Source organism: Schistocerca nitens, chromosome 5 (genome assembly GCF_023898315.1).
Source record: "Schistocerca nitens isolate TAMUIC-IGC-003100 chromosome 5, iqSchNite1.1, whole genome shotgun sequence".
NCBI classification, from domain to species: Eukaryota; Metazoa; Arthropoda; class Insecta; order Orthoptera; family Acrididae; genus Schistocerca; species Schistocerca nitens.
This window is the reverse complement of record NC_064618.1, coordinates 455,269,137-455,289,465: the sequence shown is the minus strand read 5'-3', so window position 1 is coordinate 455,289,465 and position 20,329 is coordinate 455,269,137. Positions and strand designations below refer to the sequence as shown.

General features: G+C 41.7%; 1 protein-coding gene across 1 annotated transcript in view; it reads right to left on the bottom strand.

The window, feature by feature from the left end:
- The window catches only part of LOC126259436 (importin-4-like), a 151,154-nt gene extending 131,102 nt beyond the window's left edge, over positions 1-20,052 (bottom strand). The window contains exons 1-3 of the mRNA XM_049956251.1: positions 19,942-20,052; positions 19,537-19,709; positions 3,515-3,689 (exon numbers count right to left, since the gene is read on the bottom strand). Of these exons, the coding sequence (XP_049812208.1) occupies positions 3,515-3,689; positions 19,537-19,709; positions 19,942-19,995 (402 nt within the window). The 5' untranslated portion in view covers positions 19,996-20,052. The remainder of the gene's footprint in view (positions 1-3,514; positions 3,690-19,536; positions 19,710-19,941) is intronic.
- Positions 20,053-20,329: the final 277 nt, after the last annotated feature.

Genomic DNA, 20,329 nt, shown 5'->3' with positions numbered 1-20,329 from the left:
TTCAGTATATCCTCTCTTCTCATTATCCACCAAGTCTCAACCTCCGCTAATTTCAAGTTGCCGCTGCTCATACCTCACCTGTCTTTCAACAACATCTTTGCCTCTGTACTTCCGCCTCGACTGACATCTCTGCCCAAACTCTTTGCCTTTACAAATGTCTGCTTGTGTGTGTGTGTGTGTGTGTGTGTGTGTGTGTGTGTGTGTGTGTGCGCGCGCGTGTACCTGTATACCTGTCCTTCCCCCCCCTAAGGTGAGTCTTTCCACTCCTGGGATTGGAATGACTCCTTACCCTCTCCCTTAAAACCCACATCTTTTCGTCTTTCCCTCTCCTTCCTTATTTCCTGATGAAGCAACCGTTGATTGCAAAAGCTTGAATTTTGTGTGTATGTTTGTGTGTCTATCAACCTGCCACTGCTTTCATTTGGTAAGTCACATAATCTTTGTTTTTAGATATATTTTTCCCACGTGGAATGTTTCCCTATATACTGTGAAACCTGTACTATAGAGCCAAGTTTAATATATTTCAATGACGGCTTGTGATACTTTAAAATGGCCACAGACCAGTTACATTATTGTACAACAGAATAAACCTGTAAATGGATCCTATCGCCCACCAGACTCACCTGATATAACTGAAAACTTCGGAGAACAGCTCAGTTCACCTGTACATAGGTTCCCCAATCATACTGTAATAATTGTGGAGACTAATCATCCAACAATTAACAGCTAACATTACAGTTTTGTTAGTGGCGGCCTGGTAAGACATCCTGTGAAACATTACTGAACGCCTTCTCTGAAAACTGCCTAGAACAGATAATTTGGAACCACATTCATAATGGACATTATTCAATTTAATGGGAGCAAATAGACCTGACCTCTTTGAGGATGTCCACATCAACATCAGTGACCATGATGCGGTTATGGCAACAATGATTACTAAAGTACAAAGGACAACTGAAACAAGCAGGAAGATGTATATGGTCAGTAAACTAGATAAAAAAATCAATAGTGTCATATCTCAATATGGAACTTTAAACTTTCAGCACATTGCAGGAGCATGTAAAGGAACTACGGCTTGAGCTTAAAAGAACAGTTGATCATGCACTGGGTAGATATGTACCCAGTAGAACAATTCATAATGGTACACAGTCACTGAAGAAACTTCTAAAGAAACAGCGATCATTGTATAACAGGTGTAAAACAGTGTAGGGCTTTGGACAGAAAGATGCTGAATGAAACTCTTGATTGTGAAGGGAGCAACATGTGAAGCCTTCAGTGACTCCTGGAGCAGAATGCTGTCAAGTGATCTTTCACAAAAACCAAAGACATTCTGGTCGTATGTAAAGGCTATTAGAGGCACCGAAGTTAGTATCCAGTCCCTAAGCAAAGAGACAGGAACTGAAACTGAGGTTAGTGAAGCAAAAGCTGAAACATGTAACTCCATTTTCAAATGTGCCTTTACAAAGAAAAACTCAGGAGAATTGCCCCAATTTAATACTCGTACCACTGAAAAGGAGAGTGAAATCAGCATTAGTATCAGTGGTGTTGAGAAACAACTAAAATCATCAAAACTGAACAACACTCCAGGGCCCGATTGAGCCCCTATCAGATTCTGGTACTGAATTTGCAGCCAAGTTAACTCCCTTTAAACTGTAATCTTAGATCACTAACAAAAAGCCATGCTCGATAGTTGGAAGAAAGTGCAGGTCACACCCTCCTCCAAGAAGAATAGTAGAACTGATCCACAAAACTACTGTCCAATATACTCGACACCATTAGTTGTAGAATCTTAGACCATATTCTGTGCTTGAACATAGTGTGATATCTTTAACAGATTGACCTCTTCCATGGATTTCAAAAACATTGATCTTGTGAAACCCAACACACACTTTTCCCACAGGACATACTGAAAGCTTTGGATCAAGGCAGTCAGGTAGATGCAGTATTTCTTGATTTACAAAAAGCATTTGACTCAGTACCACCCCTATGCTTACTGTCAAAAGTTTGATCATACAGGGTATCAAGTGGAACTTTTGACCGTCCCGGTAGCTGAGTGGTCAGTGTGACAGAATGTCAATCCTAAGGGCCCGGGTTCGATTCCCGGCTGGGTCACAGATTTTCACTGCTCAGGGACTGAGTGTTGTGTTGTCCTAATCATCATCATTTCATCCCCATTGACGCGTAAGTCGCCAAAGTTGTGTCAAATTGAAGGACTAGCACCCGGCGAACGGTCTACCCAACGGGAGGTCCTAGTCACACGACATTTATTTATTAGTGAAACCTGTGACTAGATTGAGGATTTTTTTACAGGGAGGACACAGCATGTTATCTTGGATGCAGAATCATCATCAGATGTAGAACTATAACTCTGGGTATGCACCGGGGAAGTGTGGTGAGACGACCCTTGTTATTCATGTTGTATATTAACAATCTTGTGGACAATGTTAATGTTAACAGACTTTTTGCAGATGATGCAGTTTTCTATAATCAAGTACTATCTGAAAGAAGTTGCATAAATATTCATTCAGATCTTTACAAGATTTCTCAGTGGTGCAAATACTGGCAACTTCCTTTAAATGTTCAGAAGTGTAAAATTGTGCACTTCACAAAGCAAAAAAAAAAAAAAAAACATGATATCCTATGGCTACAATTTCAATAAGCCACAGTTGGAACTGGCCAATTCATACAGATATGTGGGTGTAACACTGTACGGATATGAAACAGAATGACTACATAGGCTCAGTCTTGGGTAAAGCAGATGGCAAACTTCGGTTTATTGGTAGAATACTGGGGAAGTGCAATCAGTCTACAAAGAAGATTGCTTACAAATCACTCTTTCAACCTGTTCTAGAATATATACTATAGTTATTCCTCCTCCTCCTCTTCCACCACCACCACCACCACCACCACCACCACCGAATTACTAGCATTAACAGCAAGCCACAGGGGTTTCCCATAACGGGATTTTTTTTTTTTTTTTTTTTTTTGCACTTTTAGTAGAAGGTAACAATACACACTACTTTGTATTGGAACATGGCTGTACTCAGTCACATGATTAGTTACTTTCCACCAAGATTGGTGTCTACAGTTCACTTTGTTGAGTAACATCCTTGACGTCTAGGGATAGATTTGAAATAGTGTCCTCCCTGCACTGCCCAAAACTGTTAACTAAGGTGTAAACATTTCCATAAGCATATAATTGTTATTTCATGTCTGTCACACCACAAACATGTCTGCTTCAGTGACAAGTGAATTGGCATCTTGATGCATCAGTCTTCTTACAGTACTTACAATTAGACAATATTTAAGACTAAATGGAATCAATTCACATCATCTAAACTTTTTATAGGTTTTTGCTGGGAACAAAGTCAGAGCAAAAACTCTGCACTAAGTAGGCACTATGAATGGTTAGAGTAACAGTGGTAGTAGTATGAAGTTTACAAAAGCTTCAGTGAAAAACAATTTACTTTCCTATCAAGAAAATTAAGTTTTTTCAGTGATGGAATCAACTTACTTCCTTATCTGCATAGTTTTCACTAGAACACAGCTGCTGAATAAACTGCAGGACTTCGGGCCAGCTCTGGCTTGGTAGCTCATGTTTCACCAAGATTCCAACAAATTGTGCAATGGAAGTCTTCACACTTTTCTGCTGTTCTTTGACCAAAGTCTCCAGTATACCTTGTTTGATCCTGCATAAACACCAATTTAATAAGTGCTCATTGTTAATACATCGGAGCTGGTGTTACAGTCTGTACTGTAGCACATGAAATCTATGTACTTAATAGACGGCAAAAAGGCTAGAATCATATTCATATCTACTATATGCTATTTTGACAAAAATCTACAGACTGTACTTGAGTGGAAATTCATTTGGGTTCACACTGATAATTCCTCCATTTTATTAAAACATTAATTACTAGTATCTCAGGAACTGACAACTAGTCTAAATCCCTCATGAAATATGGATATGCTATAATGGACACACATCCACTTTTAGACAAGAACAGGTGCTGATTTGGAGAGATGGTTACACACACACACACACACACACACACACACACACACACACACACAGAGAGAGAGAGAGAGAGAGAGAGAGACAGAGAGAGAGAGAGAGAGAGAGAGAGAGAGAGAGAGAGACTTAAAAAATACCTGAAAATAACAGATACCTGAAGATAAAATTGATAATTATTACATTTATTCATATAGAGCTACTAAAAGGTACTAGCTGCCAATTTTATTTTCCAGGACAATTGGTTGGCTGGTTGGGTCATAAGTCCTCAGTCAATGGGTAGTTCATGTGGAGTTAGTGACGTCTGCCAGGAATGTGATGAGATAATGAAAGTACACAGGAGTGGTAAAAATCTATGCACTGAAGGCAACACTGATGCCAAAGTGGAGAAAAAAAATTATGAGGAAATGAAAGTATATGGATTGGGCCAGTATGTAGGTCAGAAGAGATGAGGGGTCTCCCAAGGCTCATCGGTGGCAAAAGAAACCCCACCCATACCTAATCCCAACCAATCCAACTAAAGGTTAAGAATGCCTTCTTGTCATGAATTCAGAACAGTAAAAATGAGAAGACTGAAAACTTAGTGTACATCAATGGGACTGACAATAATGAAGCAAGATGAAATAGTTACAGGAGAAGGTGGGTGTGTCCCGAGCTCTGCATACAATGGGAGCACCACCCTTTTCCATTAGGGTCAAAGCATTAATGAGGGAGCAACACCTGCTATTCAACAGTGACACCCCTAAAACTTAAAACAGGGTGCAGCAGAAGGGGCAAACAACATCTAAAAGCAATTAATACAGAGTAAAAGAGGGATGACAGGGGCAGCTGTCAAAGTATGCAGCGTCAAGAGTCCCCAGATGCAGCAAGCAACAAGAGATGCCTCAATCCCAACCATTCCGAAGGTAGTTTAAAACTTCATATATCATAATAAACACCTCTATCATGGAGGAAACAGAACTAGTTCAAGTGTCTATGAGTAGCCTGCCAATATTGGAGACAATTCCAAAGATCATGCTCATCATGGAGAGCCAGAAGATGGTGGCATTTCACTGGATATGAGCTGTCTACAACACTAAACAACCACACGATGGGGGTAGCTCATTACACAAAATAAAACTACGGGTTAGTTCAGTATGACAAATGCAGAGGCACGAGGATGGTAGATTAGTGGGGGGAGTAGCTCACCAGACAATGTTACATTTCTGAGACAGTAGACACACCTTATGTGCACCAACAAATCCACATTCAAGACTGTCAAAATGAATATGGGGCGAGTAACGGTTCGTCTAGCCAAACAGTCTGCCAGTTCATTTCCTGCAATATCCACAACTTAGGAACCAGAAGTCAGTTAAGCAGGCAATACAACAAAGGTCCAAGATGTCAATATCACAGATCAGTTGCCTGATACTGCTCATTGAGTCACTACAAATTACAATATAGTCAGGGGAGGTCCCTTTAATAAAGCTTAGGGCTCTGTTAATGACCATCAGCTTTGCCATAAAAATGCATGTTCCCGACAACCAATGTTGTTCCTGACCCGCAGGACACTTAAAAGCATATCCAACCTTATCCATAGTTTTAGAACTGTCAGTGTAAATAAAGATAGCATGCCTATACTAATGAAGAACTGAAAGGAACAGAAACTGAAAACTCAAGGGAGCGACAGACTTTAGGACCTTGAAATAGATCAGTCCTAATACATTGCCTGGATACCAAGGGGAGTGTACAGGAGAAACATGGGGAGCACATTTTAAGGAGATGAGTCCAGGTCTCAGGACTGCAAAGTATGCTCAAACTGGTAATCCCACCTGAGGGCGGGTGTGGGGGTCAGTGCCCTCATATGCAAAACTAATGCGATTAGTTGGATGAGTAGGAAATTGTAGGATCACGATTGTGGAAGTGTGTAACAGCTGGTACTGTTTGAACTGAGGAGGGATGATTCTCACGTCAGAAAGCAGACTATCTACAGGACTAGACCAGAATACACTGGAGTGGCCAGTCTGACTCCACGATGGGCTATGTCTTATAGTTTCATAGTGAAGGTGTTTCCAAACCAGACCTGGTACGCCTAGGCAATTAGGATGAAAACGGGGACCAGTAAATGCAGAGATAAGTACTACAATCTGCATCCCAATATGTGCGGCGAGGAAGCACAGTGCATTAAGCTTCTGCAAGCAGCTAGTCTTTAGCTGACAAGTGTGGAGCAGCCAATTCAGCTTCTTATCAGAGAGCAGTTCCAAAACTAAAGATTGCGCAACTAAGGCCAAGCACGGTGTACCCAGGTTGTTTGGGGGAGGGGACCACATAGCGTGGTCATCGGTCCATGATTTAAGGTGGCAGAAATCAAAGGAGGAACTGAAACAGCACAGCACAGCCAAGAGGGAAGGGGAAAAGGGCAAATGAAGAGGTAAATAGACTGTCTGGGCAGCATGAAAAGTAAAGAACAGCAGGAAGGTGGGGGAATGGCTAGAGTAGGGGCATGCCAGAGACGTGCACCAGCATCGCCACCATCCCTTCCCAATACCTGCACCATACCATGATCACATCAGGTGAAGAAGACAAGAAAAAGGTAAACAAATGGCATAGAAGACCAGATAAAACATAGGGAGAAGAGAGGGAGAACCTGGCCCAAGTGGAGAGGGGGCATTCATTGTGGAGTATACAACCATAGGTCAACCCAGTATGGCCAATATGAAGACAGCAGTGGATGGTAGGTCCCCGCCTGTACGGGTGGAGGGAAGAACTCCGCCATGATGGCACCCTCCTTGATTGCACAAAGTTTATTAACCAATGGGGTAGCCCACCAGGGGAGTCATCTCACTAGTAAGGAAAAAGGGGTTTGACGTAAAGCCACAAATCACAAATCTGCCCCTAGAGGGGTCACAGGACGGGTGGTAGATGTCTGCTCTCCCTCGGACATTTGGCAATTCACTACTCGGGAGCCCAATGTAAGTGAACTGAACAATCAGCAGCACCAAGACTGGCAAGAAGGTTGTGGGTGGCAGAAACCAAGAGGTGGCTTGAAAAACACCTAACCTAAAGGCCACTCATTGAGTCAGTACATAACAAAATTCAGGTGAAGGAGGACTTTTTAATAAGGTAGAGGGCCCAATAGAAGGCCATCAGTTCTACAGCAAACAACCCATACATGGCAGGCAAGAGATGATCTTCAGTGCCAACAAAAGATGTGAAGGCACATCCCATATGATCAGCAGATTTAGAGCCATCAGTGCAGAAAAACAATAGCACCCTGAAACTCCTGTAAGAGTGGACAGAACAAACAATGGACCACCATTGTAGTGATGGGGGTTTTGAGCCCTGGAACAGATCTGTCCAAATTCAGGGTTTATGAACTAACCAAGTGAAGGTGGTTGAGAGAGAATGTGGTGAAGAAGAAGAAAACAAGGGAAGATGGAAATTGCCGTGAGGAGAAGCAAGACAGAGCCTAACTTATAAACCAATCTGATTGCAGGCAATGTCCCAAAGCAACAAAAAGACTAGCAGGGGTGTGCAGGGAAAGAGCGGATAGTGACAACATAGAAAATCAGCAGCCATGACTGCCGAACAGAAACGGGGGTGGGGATTCCAGCATCAAACATAAGACTTTTCACAGGGTTGGTGTAAAAGGCGTCAGTGGCTAAACAGACACCATGATGATGAACTGGGTCCAAGAGGAGCAGCATGAAACGGGCAGCTGATCCATGAACTTCACAACCACAGTCCAGACAAGACAGAACTGATACCCAATGAAGGTGGAGAAGAGTCAACCAATCTGTACCCCAAGTGGTGTTGGCAAGGAAGAGAAGTACAGTAAGTTTATGCAAACAGCCAACCTTCATATGACGGATCTGGGGCAACCAAGTACACTCCTTGTCAAAAAGAACACCCAATAAACAGAATTGGGGGACCACAGTCAGGTGCTGGGCATTGAGATAGAGCTCCAGATCAGGACGGATCGTAATATGGCGACAGAAATGCAGCAACCTCGACTTAAGGGGGAGAACTGAAAACTATGCAAGTTTGTTCACATGGAAGTGAATCAGATGGCATCCTGGAGATGTTCCACAGAATCCACTGAGAGGTGGCTTGCCCAAATACAGAAATCATCCACATATAGAGCAGGGGTAACCAACAGTCCAGCAGAAGCCCCAAGTCCATTAATAGCAATGAGAAAAAGGACACTTAATACGGAGCCCTGTGGAATGCATTTCTCCTGGGTCTGCAGAGAGCTGAAAGCGGTGATCAGTGGGATAGGAACTGGCTAATAAAAATCGGGAGGGGGGGGGGGGGGCGAAGATCACTCATGGAGTGTAAGGAGGATGTGATGGTGCCAATCTGTGTTGTAGGCTTTAGAAGATTGAAGGAAACTATGACAAGGTGGCATCACTAAGCAAAGGACTGCCAAACAATGGTTTCCAATCGAAGCAGACTATCTATCAGAGACTGTCTCTCTCAAAAGCTGTATTGGCAAGGAGATAAAAGGTACCGAGATACAAGGACGCAAATGAGCCAACAAGCCACCATCTGTTTTTGCAACTTGAAGGGGACATTGGACACGCTTATCGGCCGGTAACTATCAAGGGACAATGGACCTTGCCAGGCTTAAGGACAGGAACCATAATACTGCTTTCCAATCAGAGGGGAAAATGCCTTCAAGTCAAATATGAACACCTGGAGGAGATATTGCCACTGTGGATGATTGAGGTGTTGAAGTAGTTGGTGATGGATGGAATCAAGGCCAGGAGCTGAACTGTGGGAAGAAGAGAGGACCAGAAGAAGCTCCCATTCTGTAAATGGTTCACTGTAGGATTTCACCTGACAAGGGGTAAAACCTAAGTGGGAAGCTTCACCTCACTGCTTCTGGAGGAGGAAGGCAGCAGGATAGGAGGCTGATGCCAATGCTATCCCAAAATGGGTCAAAAGTTGTTCTGTGAGAACTGATGGATCCATACGAAGGCCACCTGGAAGGATAAGGCCCAGAATGAAAGACTGCTACTGACAACCTTTGAGAGTGCAGAGTGTAGCCCATGGCCACGACAAAGGGACAGCAGAACTTAGGGAGGAGACAGTGTTCCCAACACACCTGACTATCTGATTAATTAACAGGCTTTGGCATGAAGACTTTTAAAGATAAATAGACCAGTGGAGGACAGGTGCCCCTTAAAACATTTCATGGGGCAATGGTGATCATAGATGCCAGTGACAATGGCTGTGCTTCAACTTAGAACATGCTAGCAGTGAGCGGAGCCTGTCGAGCAGGTAATGGATAAGCTGGTGGCATGAATGATCTTATAGGATGGATCACAGATGACTCCAGAAATACAACGTGACAAGGAACATGTAAACAAGACATGGCAGGCATACAGAGGCCAATCAGCACAATGGAAAGCTTAGCAGGATAACCTAGCCATCAGGAGATGGGAAGGGAATATGAGAACTAACAGGAAGTGGTCACTGTCATAGAGGTCTTAGTGTGTTGGTGAGTGTAGGGAAGGAAGAAGGGAAGGGGAAGTGAGCAGAAGGTCATGGCAGATGAAGTTCCATAGGTGGCACTAAGATGAGTAGGGGAACCATCATTAAGTAGGTATAAGTCGTGGTCTGCAAGAAATGTGTCAATGAGGAGGAAGCTCCATCGCCAGTGGGTACGGAAGGAGGCTGACACTTCTCCGGCCAGGGACGTAGAGTGGCACATGGAGTGGAGGGCATCGGAAATGCAGCGGACAGGAGCAAGGAGTAGTACAGGACTAAGGATGAGGGAGAAGGGGGAAAGGATCTAACACATGCTGAGATATGTTTCATCAACACAGGATGAAAACCATATTTCTGTAGAACCTCAATGTAGAATAAACAATTGTGGACCTTTTACTCCTGTTATCTTCTTTTCCTCCTTATAAATTGGGCAATCTGGTGAGTGTGGAGAGCGATGGACATGACAATTTACAGACATGGGCAATGGAACCGAAGGACTCCCCTCACGGAGTGGATGTCCATATTCATCACACTGAGGGTCATCCGTAGAGTGGGAAGATGTGCCCAAAATGCAAACACTGAAAACTCCTCTTGGGTGGTGGGACATACGGCTTCATGTCACAATGATAACACACAACCTTGACCTTCTCTGGTAGAATATCTCCCTTAAATGCCAGAGTAAAAGTTCCTGTATTAATGCGATTCTGAACCCAACAAAATGAAAGCCCCGTTGTTCTGGATTGGCCTGGTGTTCCTCATCATGGATGAGGCCCTTATGAGAAATGGCTCCCTGAGCCATACTCAAAGACTAGTAAGGAGTAATGGACACTGGGATTTCACCAACATGGTCACAAATATGAATGGATGGATGGATGCAGTTTGGGTGGCAGAAGAAGTAGTTCTGATCAACAGTGAACCTGACCGCATCTTACTGAGGGATTCCACTTCACCAAACTTGCCTTCACTATTTTCCACACAAAGTTATGGTTGTGTGTTATGGTTTTGTGATGGTGAATGTGTCCTTGTCCATCCTAGTATAGATCAGGTAGTGGGGAAAAGTGTTTCACCCAAGCCAGTGAGCTTTTCCTCTCTCAGTGTAGCCAGGGAAGGGAAGGCCACAGGGTCATAAGAAGCAGCAGTAAATGATCCATTGCCAACCAAAGAGATGACCAGTATTTTGGAGCATAACACGTTTCATATACAAAGTGTCTGTCCTGATACTACCCACTACCGTCCGGGGCTCTTTCACCCTGTGAGCATCACCCAAACACAGCAGGGGACGTCTGACACGGTGGCCATTGCCAGAAGTTCCGATGCTCCAGAATGACAAGCAGTAACTCCTAAGCACACACTGGGAGGCAACAGCTCATGTATCGAAGTGGATACCTTTGTTGTCACGGATATCAACTAAATGGATATGTAACAGTCCCACTACACAGACTGGCTACATGTGCTAGTGACATAGCGGAGCAGAGGGAGGGCACTATGACAGGGAAGGAAGAGGGAGGAGGAATCCACACCGAAGATGCTAGAGTTCTTCTCCAAATACCTCACACCACAGAGAAAAGATAGAAATGGAGGTCACATCCCAAAGGGGGAAGTAAAAGAGGGTGAAAAAGAAAAAGCAAGAGGAACAAAAAGTGGAAAGAGTAGAATAAACCAAATTTATAGTCAGGCCGACTTAAGTAAGAAAAACCAAGAGGAGGGAAGGTGGCGGCAGAGGGAAAGGAGCATGGACAGGGAAGGGAAAGTAGCAAGAACAGGGAAGAAGGGGCACAGAGAAGGAAATGCAGCCCAGGAAGGAAGAATGGGCCACAATAGCACTCGTGCAGAGTTCTGTGTCACGATGAACCACGGTATGATAAGAGAAATGCATGAACCGCATACCTGCCTGAGAGAATTGGAAAACATAAGAGAGGGTATATATGGAGGGCCTTTGGATGGGGCCTTGGAGCTTGTGTTCAGTGAAGGCTAGACTAGGAGCTGTATCAAATGCTAAAGTTATTGACATACAATTCAAGGTGAGCAGTAGCCCAGACAGGTCACTAGCCAACTGATTGCGATGAAGAGTATAACATTCCACACGGAGTCCTGTGGCATGCAATTCTCTTGTGGCCATGGAGAGCTGAGCGAAGTACCATCTATGGTACGAAGGCTCAAAGGGGTGGTGGATATAAGTAAAATGTGATGGGGCCAAGCACTATCCTATGCTTTCTGTACATCAAAAAAGACTGATGAGGTGTTGGTGTTTATAAAAAGCCTAGCCGATTGTCAATTCCGAACTAACCAGATGGTCAGTTTTAGATTATCGTCCTAGGAAACCACACTAATAGGGTAACTAAAGGCCCCAAGGTTCAAGAACCTAGCATAATCAATGGGCAACCACCATTTCAAGGGATCTGTAGAGCTTGTTGGTGAGGCTAATATGTCATTAGCTGTTTAAGGACATTGGGATTTTACTCAGCTTAATGACTGGTACAACAATACTTTCTAATCATTGTGAAGGAAAGACACTTTTGAGCCAAATATGGTTGAGGATCTTTAATAGACAGCCTTTGAGTAACCATCAGACATAGGATCACCTAATCTTGAACTGAATACGGGCCTGGGCCAAGACACCAGTCTGAATCAATTCCCAGTCAGTGAAAGGTTCACTATATAATTTGGTGTCTTAAGGAGTGCAGCACAGGGAAACACCTTCAACTTGTCATTAATTTGTTTGGAAGGCTTCCAGGTAAGAAGAGAATACTGGTGCTACCACAAAATTGGTCATAAGGTGTTTAGCAAGAACCAATGTGTTGGTTGGAAGGCCACCCTGGAGGAAGAGAGAGGGTACAGTCTGATCTTTCTTCGGTGGCCAGGAAGACTATGGAGCTTAGCCTTAATTTTGGATGAAGAAGCATATTACACTTTCACAGAGGAGACAGTGCTCCCAGCATTCCTTCTTACTGTGTTTACATTGTGAGCCTTAGCATGAAGGTTTTAGTGAGGAGGGTGGTTGTGAATGATGTCATTCGAGACGTTTCAGGACTCTTCGGCAATCCTAAATAGCAGTTGCTCCAACATGCCAGCAGCCAGCAGTGGAGGTGGCCTGTAGAAAGGAGACTAAGCAGTTCCAGTGGCAAATTGGAGCCTTCCCCCACAACCTAATCAACGAAGTGTGAGAGGGTGAAGGTGGCAACAGAGGCAGTGACACGACACTAGAAAGTGGCCAATGTCATTAAGACTGCTGTGTAGCAACGATTGTAATGAAGCCACAAGACTGGAAGAGATCATGAGGTTGACAGCAAAGAAGGGAGGGCAATGAAGTGGGTAGGAGTGCCATCCTTTAGACACAGATGAACATTGGGAAGGAGCTGGTCAATCAGCAGGCTCCTACCAGATTCCATTAGTTTATGATGTTTTCTTCAGCAAATGTTAATCTGCAGAGCTGATCATGGAGCTTCTCTGTGACAGCTGTTTGCTTTGTAGTACAAGAACTCTTCACCAGCACCGTGTGCATCAAACACAGAATTAAGTTTCCAATCCACCACACTTTAAGGGTTTTACCATAATGTGTTTTTAAGTTCATTATCCTATACAGGGACTACATATACCAACATTTTAACCTAAGGCCTAGTGACCTGAACCATTCTACAGAAGTTACTTTTAGTAGCACCTTATTAGTATGTTTAGGTGCACCAAAATCTTTTGAGTCAATACGCATAGCCTCCTCTTGACATTTCGGTAATAAATCACCATAAAAACTAGTGATTGGGTGGCTGCTGACTGGTTTTTATAAAATTTGCTTACATACTGATGGAATCAGTTTGTCACTATTCTAATATCAATTATAATTTTTGGCAGAAATCAGAGTCAGCTCATATGGGTGGGCTAACTATCTCTGAACTATAATACCTACTGTAGAAAATGATGTAACAATACATCATATTGGTTGGATGTCTTTCATGTAGTAAATTTTTCTTGTGGCAATATAGAAATTAATGTTACATGGAAACTAACCTCTGCTCTTTATACCGAATACCAACAGGTTGACTATTCAGCTACAAAGACTACCAGCAAAAATTTACCTAACTAGGTTACCGGCAACACTTGCTTTATAGTTCAGGTAATAATGCATCTTCCACGCATTTTCTATGTAATCTGGAAATACTGGATGGCAATGTCAGTGCTGTATTGGACTAGCTGCCATTTTCTGCAACCAGTGTACACCCCACATTACTTTGCATTGTTAAATTGTTCTCTGTCTCGTGGGAATGAATAATCTTTATTGTTATGGTGAATGTATTTTACATTCTTACAATTGTGCTCACTTTTTTCTGAATACATTATGTTTTCTGTGGTTATATCTCTGTCAGTATTTGACAGTGGCTACAATTCACTGTACAAAACATTGTCTGGCTGCTGTTTTGCAATTTGCTACTTTGAACAGCTGTGGACACATGCCCTTGCTTTCCCACCACAACTAATCATCACTGCAAACAGTTCAGTAATTACACTGCATCACTGACTTATCCAATGAAATGTCACTGTATATACATTACGTGGACATCAGCACAATTCCACAGTTTCAACGTTATGACAGAATGAGATAAGAAAAGAGGATTTAACCTAGTTTCAGAACGACAATAATACTCAATTATGGCAGCAAAATGAAGGCAATGCCACTGCCATACTCTCATACTATGAGACAATACAGATCCATTTTACAATTATCCTGTGGCATCAGTGTACATGTGAATCTAAATTACTGCTAGCCAAATACTGGTTCTGAAATTTTCTCTATCAGGGTCCAAATTTGCTACCACCAAGTGAAGTACTACTGTACTAAAATTTATTGGTGAGCAGATTTTTAGAACAAAATACAAATGGAGCCATCACCTCACTGAAAATGTTGCAAAAGTGTTCTGCCTTATTTGCAAAATGCATTTCAGGAGCTGACTACCATGGTAGTACTGCTGCTGAAACACAATGAAAATGTAACAATGTAGGCAGCTGTCCCCCAAGACTTTTTAGGTTCTGCAAATATCAGTTGAGCACTCACTACTATGATTACCACAGCTGTGGAGTTCCATGAAGTCAGATCCCCAACTTAATGAACTGCATCTGCCTCTTAATGTCCATAGTTTACAGTCTTCCTTCTATAGTAGACTCGATTGGTGGGATTGGGGGGGGGGGGGGGGGGGGGAAGATTGCTATATGGGGCATTCATCCTATAAAATGAGGTTTTCATTTTGAAATCTTCAGAACTAAATAACGACACTAGCCTGTGTGTCAGGCTAGCAAGATTAAAACAATTACTAGTAAGCTACTGCTTGCAATAGATATGACCAACTGTCAGTCTAGTGGAGAGGAATCTCTAGTAGCTGTAGATGTAGGAAGTATGCAGCAGACCTCAGCAGTTACAGTGGCTAGGTCAGTTGCAAAGTCTAAAAGAAAGAAGAAGGTTCTGCTGTTAGGTAGTTCTCATGGTAGAGGTGTAGGCCAGCAGCTGCAGTAAGTGATGGGGATTGAGTACCACGTCACCAGCATTGTGAAGCCTAATGCAGGATTGGCTCAGGTGACTTAACATAGGGGGGTTATGTAAGGATTTTACTAAAGAGGATCAGGTAGTGATTGTGGGTGGGGCTGGTAATAGTATTGATAGGGATGGGGAGTATGACATAGATGGCGACCTGGAAAAGACAGCCACTAAGACTGGCAACACGAATGTGCATTTCGTGGAACTGTTTCAGCGTCACGAATGGCCTCATCTTAATACAGCCGTCAGGCGTAATAACATGAGACTTGAAGGTGCGCTCATGATAGAAGGCATGAGTCACATTTCAGTGGTGTCTGTGGAGTCTATCAGCAAGACGGGTTTCACTAGACATAGCCTGCACCTCAACAGGTATGGGAAGGGGAGGTTGGCAAAGCTTGTAGGTGACAGCATAGGTGGGGTTGGTGGGATCACTCGTGGGAAAATTCCTGCAGTAGTGGGTGTTAGAGCTGCACCTTTTTTTAGATGGAAGTCAGCTGATAGGTATTCCTGCTTAAGGAAAGTCTCTCTAACAAAGGAACCACTTTCGACAAAGCTTAGGTATCTGATTAATGAGGGAATTAGTATATTTCATCAAAATATACAAGGTATTAGAGATAAGGTTAGTGAACTGCTTATAGATGTTGACTGAAATTATTGGTATATCTGAACACTTCTTGAAGGAGATAATTCAGAGGCTTCCTTTACCAGGATACAGGTTGGCTGGCAGCTTTTCGAGGAGCTCTTTGTGGTGTGGGGGAGTAGCCATGTGTGTGAAAAACGGTATCCCATTTGAGTCAATTGATGTTTCAAAGTGAAACTTCCTGGCAGATTAAAACTGTGTGCCCGACCAAAACTTGAGTCGTGCTTCGGTAGCTCAGATGGTAGAGCACTTGTCCGCGAAAAGCAAAGGTCCCGAGTTCGAGTCTCGGTCGGGCACACAGTTTTAATCTGCCAGGAAGTTTCATATCAGCGCACACTCTGCTGCAGAGTGAAGATCTCATTCTGGATGTTTCACAGTACTGCACTGAAAAGGTGTTTGAATGTTGTGCAGGTGTTGTGCTTAATTCATATAATCTTATGCAAACCGTATTCTTTCCAACAAGAGTGCAAGGGAACAGTAGAACAACCATAGACAACATTTTTGTTTATTCCTCATTACTAGAAGGGCATTCTGTTAGCAAAAAGGTGAATGGCCTTTCAGATCATGATTCACAAATTTTAACTCTAAAAGATTTTTGTGCTGCAACACATGTTAAATATAGTTATCAACTTTTTAGGAAAGCTGATCCAGTTGCTGTAGAGACCTTTGTAAACCTTATCAAGGAACAAGAGTGGCAAGATGTTTATAGTGCTGATACAGTAGACGATAAATATAATGCTTTCCTCAAGACTTTTCTCGTGCTCTTTGAAAGTTGCTTTCCGTTAGAACATTCAAAACGGGGGTACTAGCAAAAACAGACAGTCTGGGTGGCTGACTAGAGGGATAAAAATATCCTGTAGAACAAAGTGGCAATTATATCAAAACATTAGAAACAGTCAAAATCTAAATGCAGTAGCCCATTACAAACAGTATTGTAAGGTACTTAAAAAAGTTATTAGGAAGGCAAAAAGTATGTGGTATGCAGATAGAATAGCTAAGTCTCAGGATAAAATTAAAACCATATGGTCAGTCGTAAAGGAAGTGGCTGGTCTACAGAGACAGGTCGAGGATATAGACTCAGTGCGTAGTGGGAATGTAAGTGTTACTGATAAGTTGCATATACGTTCAGTATTTAATAATCACTTTCTGAATATAGCAGGTGAACTAAATAGAAACCTAGTCCCAACAGGGAATCATATAGCGCTTGTAGAAAAAAGTGTTCCGAGACTGTTACCTGAAATGCTCCACCATGATACCGACAAGAGGGAGATCGAGTTAATAATCAAATCACTAAAGACTAAGAACTCTCATGGATAAGGCGGGGTATCCAGCAGAATACTGAAGTATTGTTCTATGTATGTTAGCTCAGTACTTAGCCATATCTGTAACTTTTCCTTTAGGAGTGGTCGGCTTCCTGACCGATTAAAGTACTCGGTAGTGAAGCCCCTTTTATAAAAAGGGAGACAGGGATAATGTTGACAATTAGAGACCTATTTCTATGCCATCGGTGTTTGCTAAAGTTATCGAGAGGGTTGTATATACAAGGTTAGTGGAGCATTTAAATTCACTATATCTGCTGTCAAATTAACAGTTTGGTTTTAGAAATGGTTTAACAACTGAAAATGCTATATTCTCTTTTCTCTGTGAGGTTTTGGATGGATTAAATAAAAGGCTGCGAACGCTAGGTGTTTTCTTTGATTTAACGAAGGCTTTTGACTGTTGACCACAAAATATTACTGCAGAAGTTGGACCATTATGGAGTAAGGGGAATAGCTTACAATTGGTTCGCCTCTTACTTTAAGAACAGAAAGCAGAAGGTAATTCTCCGCAATATTGAGAGTGGTAGTGATGTTTAGTCCCAATGGGGCACTGTTAAGTGGGGCGTTCCCAAGGGTCGGTGCTGGGGCCACTGCTTTTTTAAATGATGTGCCTTCTAGTATTACAGGTGATTCAAAAATATTTCTGTTTGATGATGACACCAGCTTGGTAGTGAAGGATCTTTTGTGTAACACTGAAACAGTATCAAATAATGTAGTTCATTAAATAAGTTCGTGGCTTGTGGAAAATAATTTGATGCTAAATCACAGTAAGACTCAGTTTTTACAGTTTAACTCACAATTAAACAAGAACCAATATTTTGATCAGACAGAATGGGCATATTATAAGCAAGATGGAACAGTTCAAGTTCCTAGGCATTTTGATAGATAGTAAGCTGTTGTGGAAAGCCCATGTTCAGGATCTTGTTCAGAAACTAAATGCTGCTTTATTTACCATTAGAACAGTATCTGAAATAAGTGACAGTTCAACACGAAAAGTAGACTACTTCGCATATTTTCATACGCTTATGTCATATGTTATTTTTTGGGGTAATTCTTCTGATTCAAAAAGGGTATTTTTGGCTCAAAAATGGGTGTTCGAGCTATGTGTGGTGTAAGTTCGAGAACCTCTTGTCGACCCCTATTCAATAGTCTGGGAATTCTGACATTGCCCTCACAGTATATATTTTCTTTAATGTCGTTTGTTGTTAGCCATATTAACCTATTCCAAAGAGTTAGCAGCTTCCACTCAGTTAATACTAGGCAGAAATCAAATCTGCATGTAGAATGCACTTCCTTGACTCTTGTACAGAAAGGAGTGCAGTATTCTGCTGCATCCATTTTCAATAAGCTACCACAAGAACTCAAAAATCTTAGCAGTAGCCAAAATACTTTTAAGTCTAAACTGAAGAGTTTCCTTATTCTGTCGAGGAGCTCCTGGAAGAGCTAAAAAATTGTTGATTTTCTTTATTTAAACTTACGACTTGTCGCCTGAATATGTTTTTTATATTTCATTTTATCTGTTTCTACTATTATAATTTCATGTATTGACTTGTTCCATGACCATTGAGACTTCTCCTTAATTTGGTCCCATGGAACAATAAATAAAAATAAAGTACTCTCAATTTAATCAGGTCAACTCCAAGAACAGTGACTTTCAAATCTCATTCTGTACTGGCTGCATTTTTGTAACTCCCATGTCATTTACTGACAAAAATGAACTATATGTTATGTCCAACAATATAAGTAACCTCAAGAGCACTACTTTTAAACGACAATGTTTTACATGCAATGATTATAAAGACTAACACACAGCAAGCAGTACGTTTGTTTGGCACCTTCAAACTTTTCACGTTCATTTGTACTTCAATTGAAGAAATTGCTGCAGGCAGTATCTAACTTGTCCACTACAGATTATTTAAGAAAAATTCCTGATATTCTGTGACCATGAACTTCATGAACGATGCAGCCTAAGCCATTTATCGTTTTTTACACATCAAGCCCTACATTATTTCATGTTTAAGATCTTTCTGATACTGTCATCATTGGGCCAAAACTTGTTACCTTATTTTGTTTCGTGACAACAATTTGCATTATGATAATTTCCTCCAGTAATCCTTCCTCAAAAATTTTGAGCTTTTATTTCCTTCTCATCATCATGGCACACAAATTTCACTGCCATTTCAACGTATTGGATATTAATTTTATAAACAAACACACACACACACACACACACACAAAACGTTTGGGAGTGGGGTGGAGGGGTCCAACAAGTAACTCCAGCTCCGATTAGGGAAGGATGCCTGTTGTACCCTTTCCAATGAGCCTTAATTTCTTAGCGGACTTTAAACAAACTACTAATAAGGTCAGATTTCACACTACATAAAAAAATGACTTGTTTGCTTCAGCGGAAACACCAAGAATTGCAAAAAAAAAAAAAAAAAAAACTGCTATGGATTTGCACTGTCTGTAGCAAATAAAACCTGCTAGCATTTAAAAAAAAAAACCGCATTCGCTTGCAGTGACTACGCTAAATAATAACTTTCTCTACAAGATGTTTATTTAGTCAACTCACTTATTTCTCAGATCCTCTGGTAATTTCATCCAATGTCTCCTTCGTCCAAGCCTCTTCCTAAGCAATACAGCAGCATATTGACGTATTTGAGGATTTTCTGATGACCCGACAACATTACATAAAAGTGGTATTACGTCCGGTTGCTTAAAAGCCTCTTTCAGTTCTTTGCTGCCCTGGAAGTTAATAACAAGTTGTGGGAGTACGTTCTTTCAATACAAAGTTTTCGTATCATGGCAAAAATAGCACAACACTTTTTCATCTGAAGCTGAATAAACGACAGCAACAGACGAAAACACGTGTATGAAGAGTGTATTATAGAAATTTTTATTAGAAGGAAATTGTAATTTCATACGAAGTGAATACGTGACAAAACAAAATGAACTGCGTGTTCGTCTTCGAATATACCTCCTTAATGACAGCACTGTCAGACACCAGCAGCTTTTTCAATATCTCCTCCATCCTCGAAATACTGCCGCACCGCTTCTTACCTACATCTACTGTTGCCGAGGGTTTGTCAAAGATATTTAACCTCAAAGACTGCCCAAAGAATAACACGCGTAAACAAATGTCCATTTCATGATTTTTGCAAGGATTTTCTCACATCTGAAAAGGAACTGAGAGGTATACCTGTTCCTATATGGAACATTTGCATAAATCATTAAATAAAAATTTGTTAATTTTTCAGCTACGAAAATGATACACGACCCCTCTGAGTTTCCTTTAATCGATGTTAATGGCATTACGTAGTACCACACACGATTGTTAGGGTGGATAAAATTATTTATGTTATTTC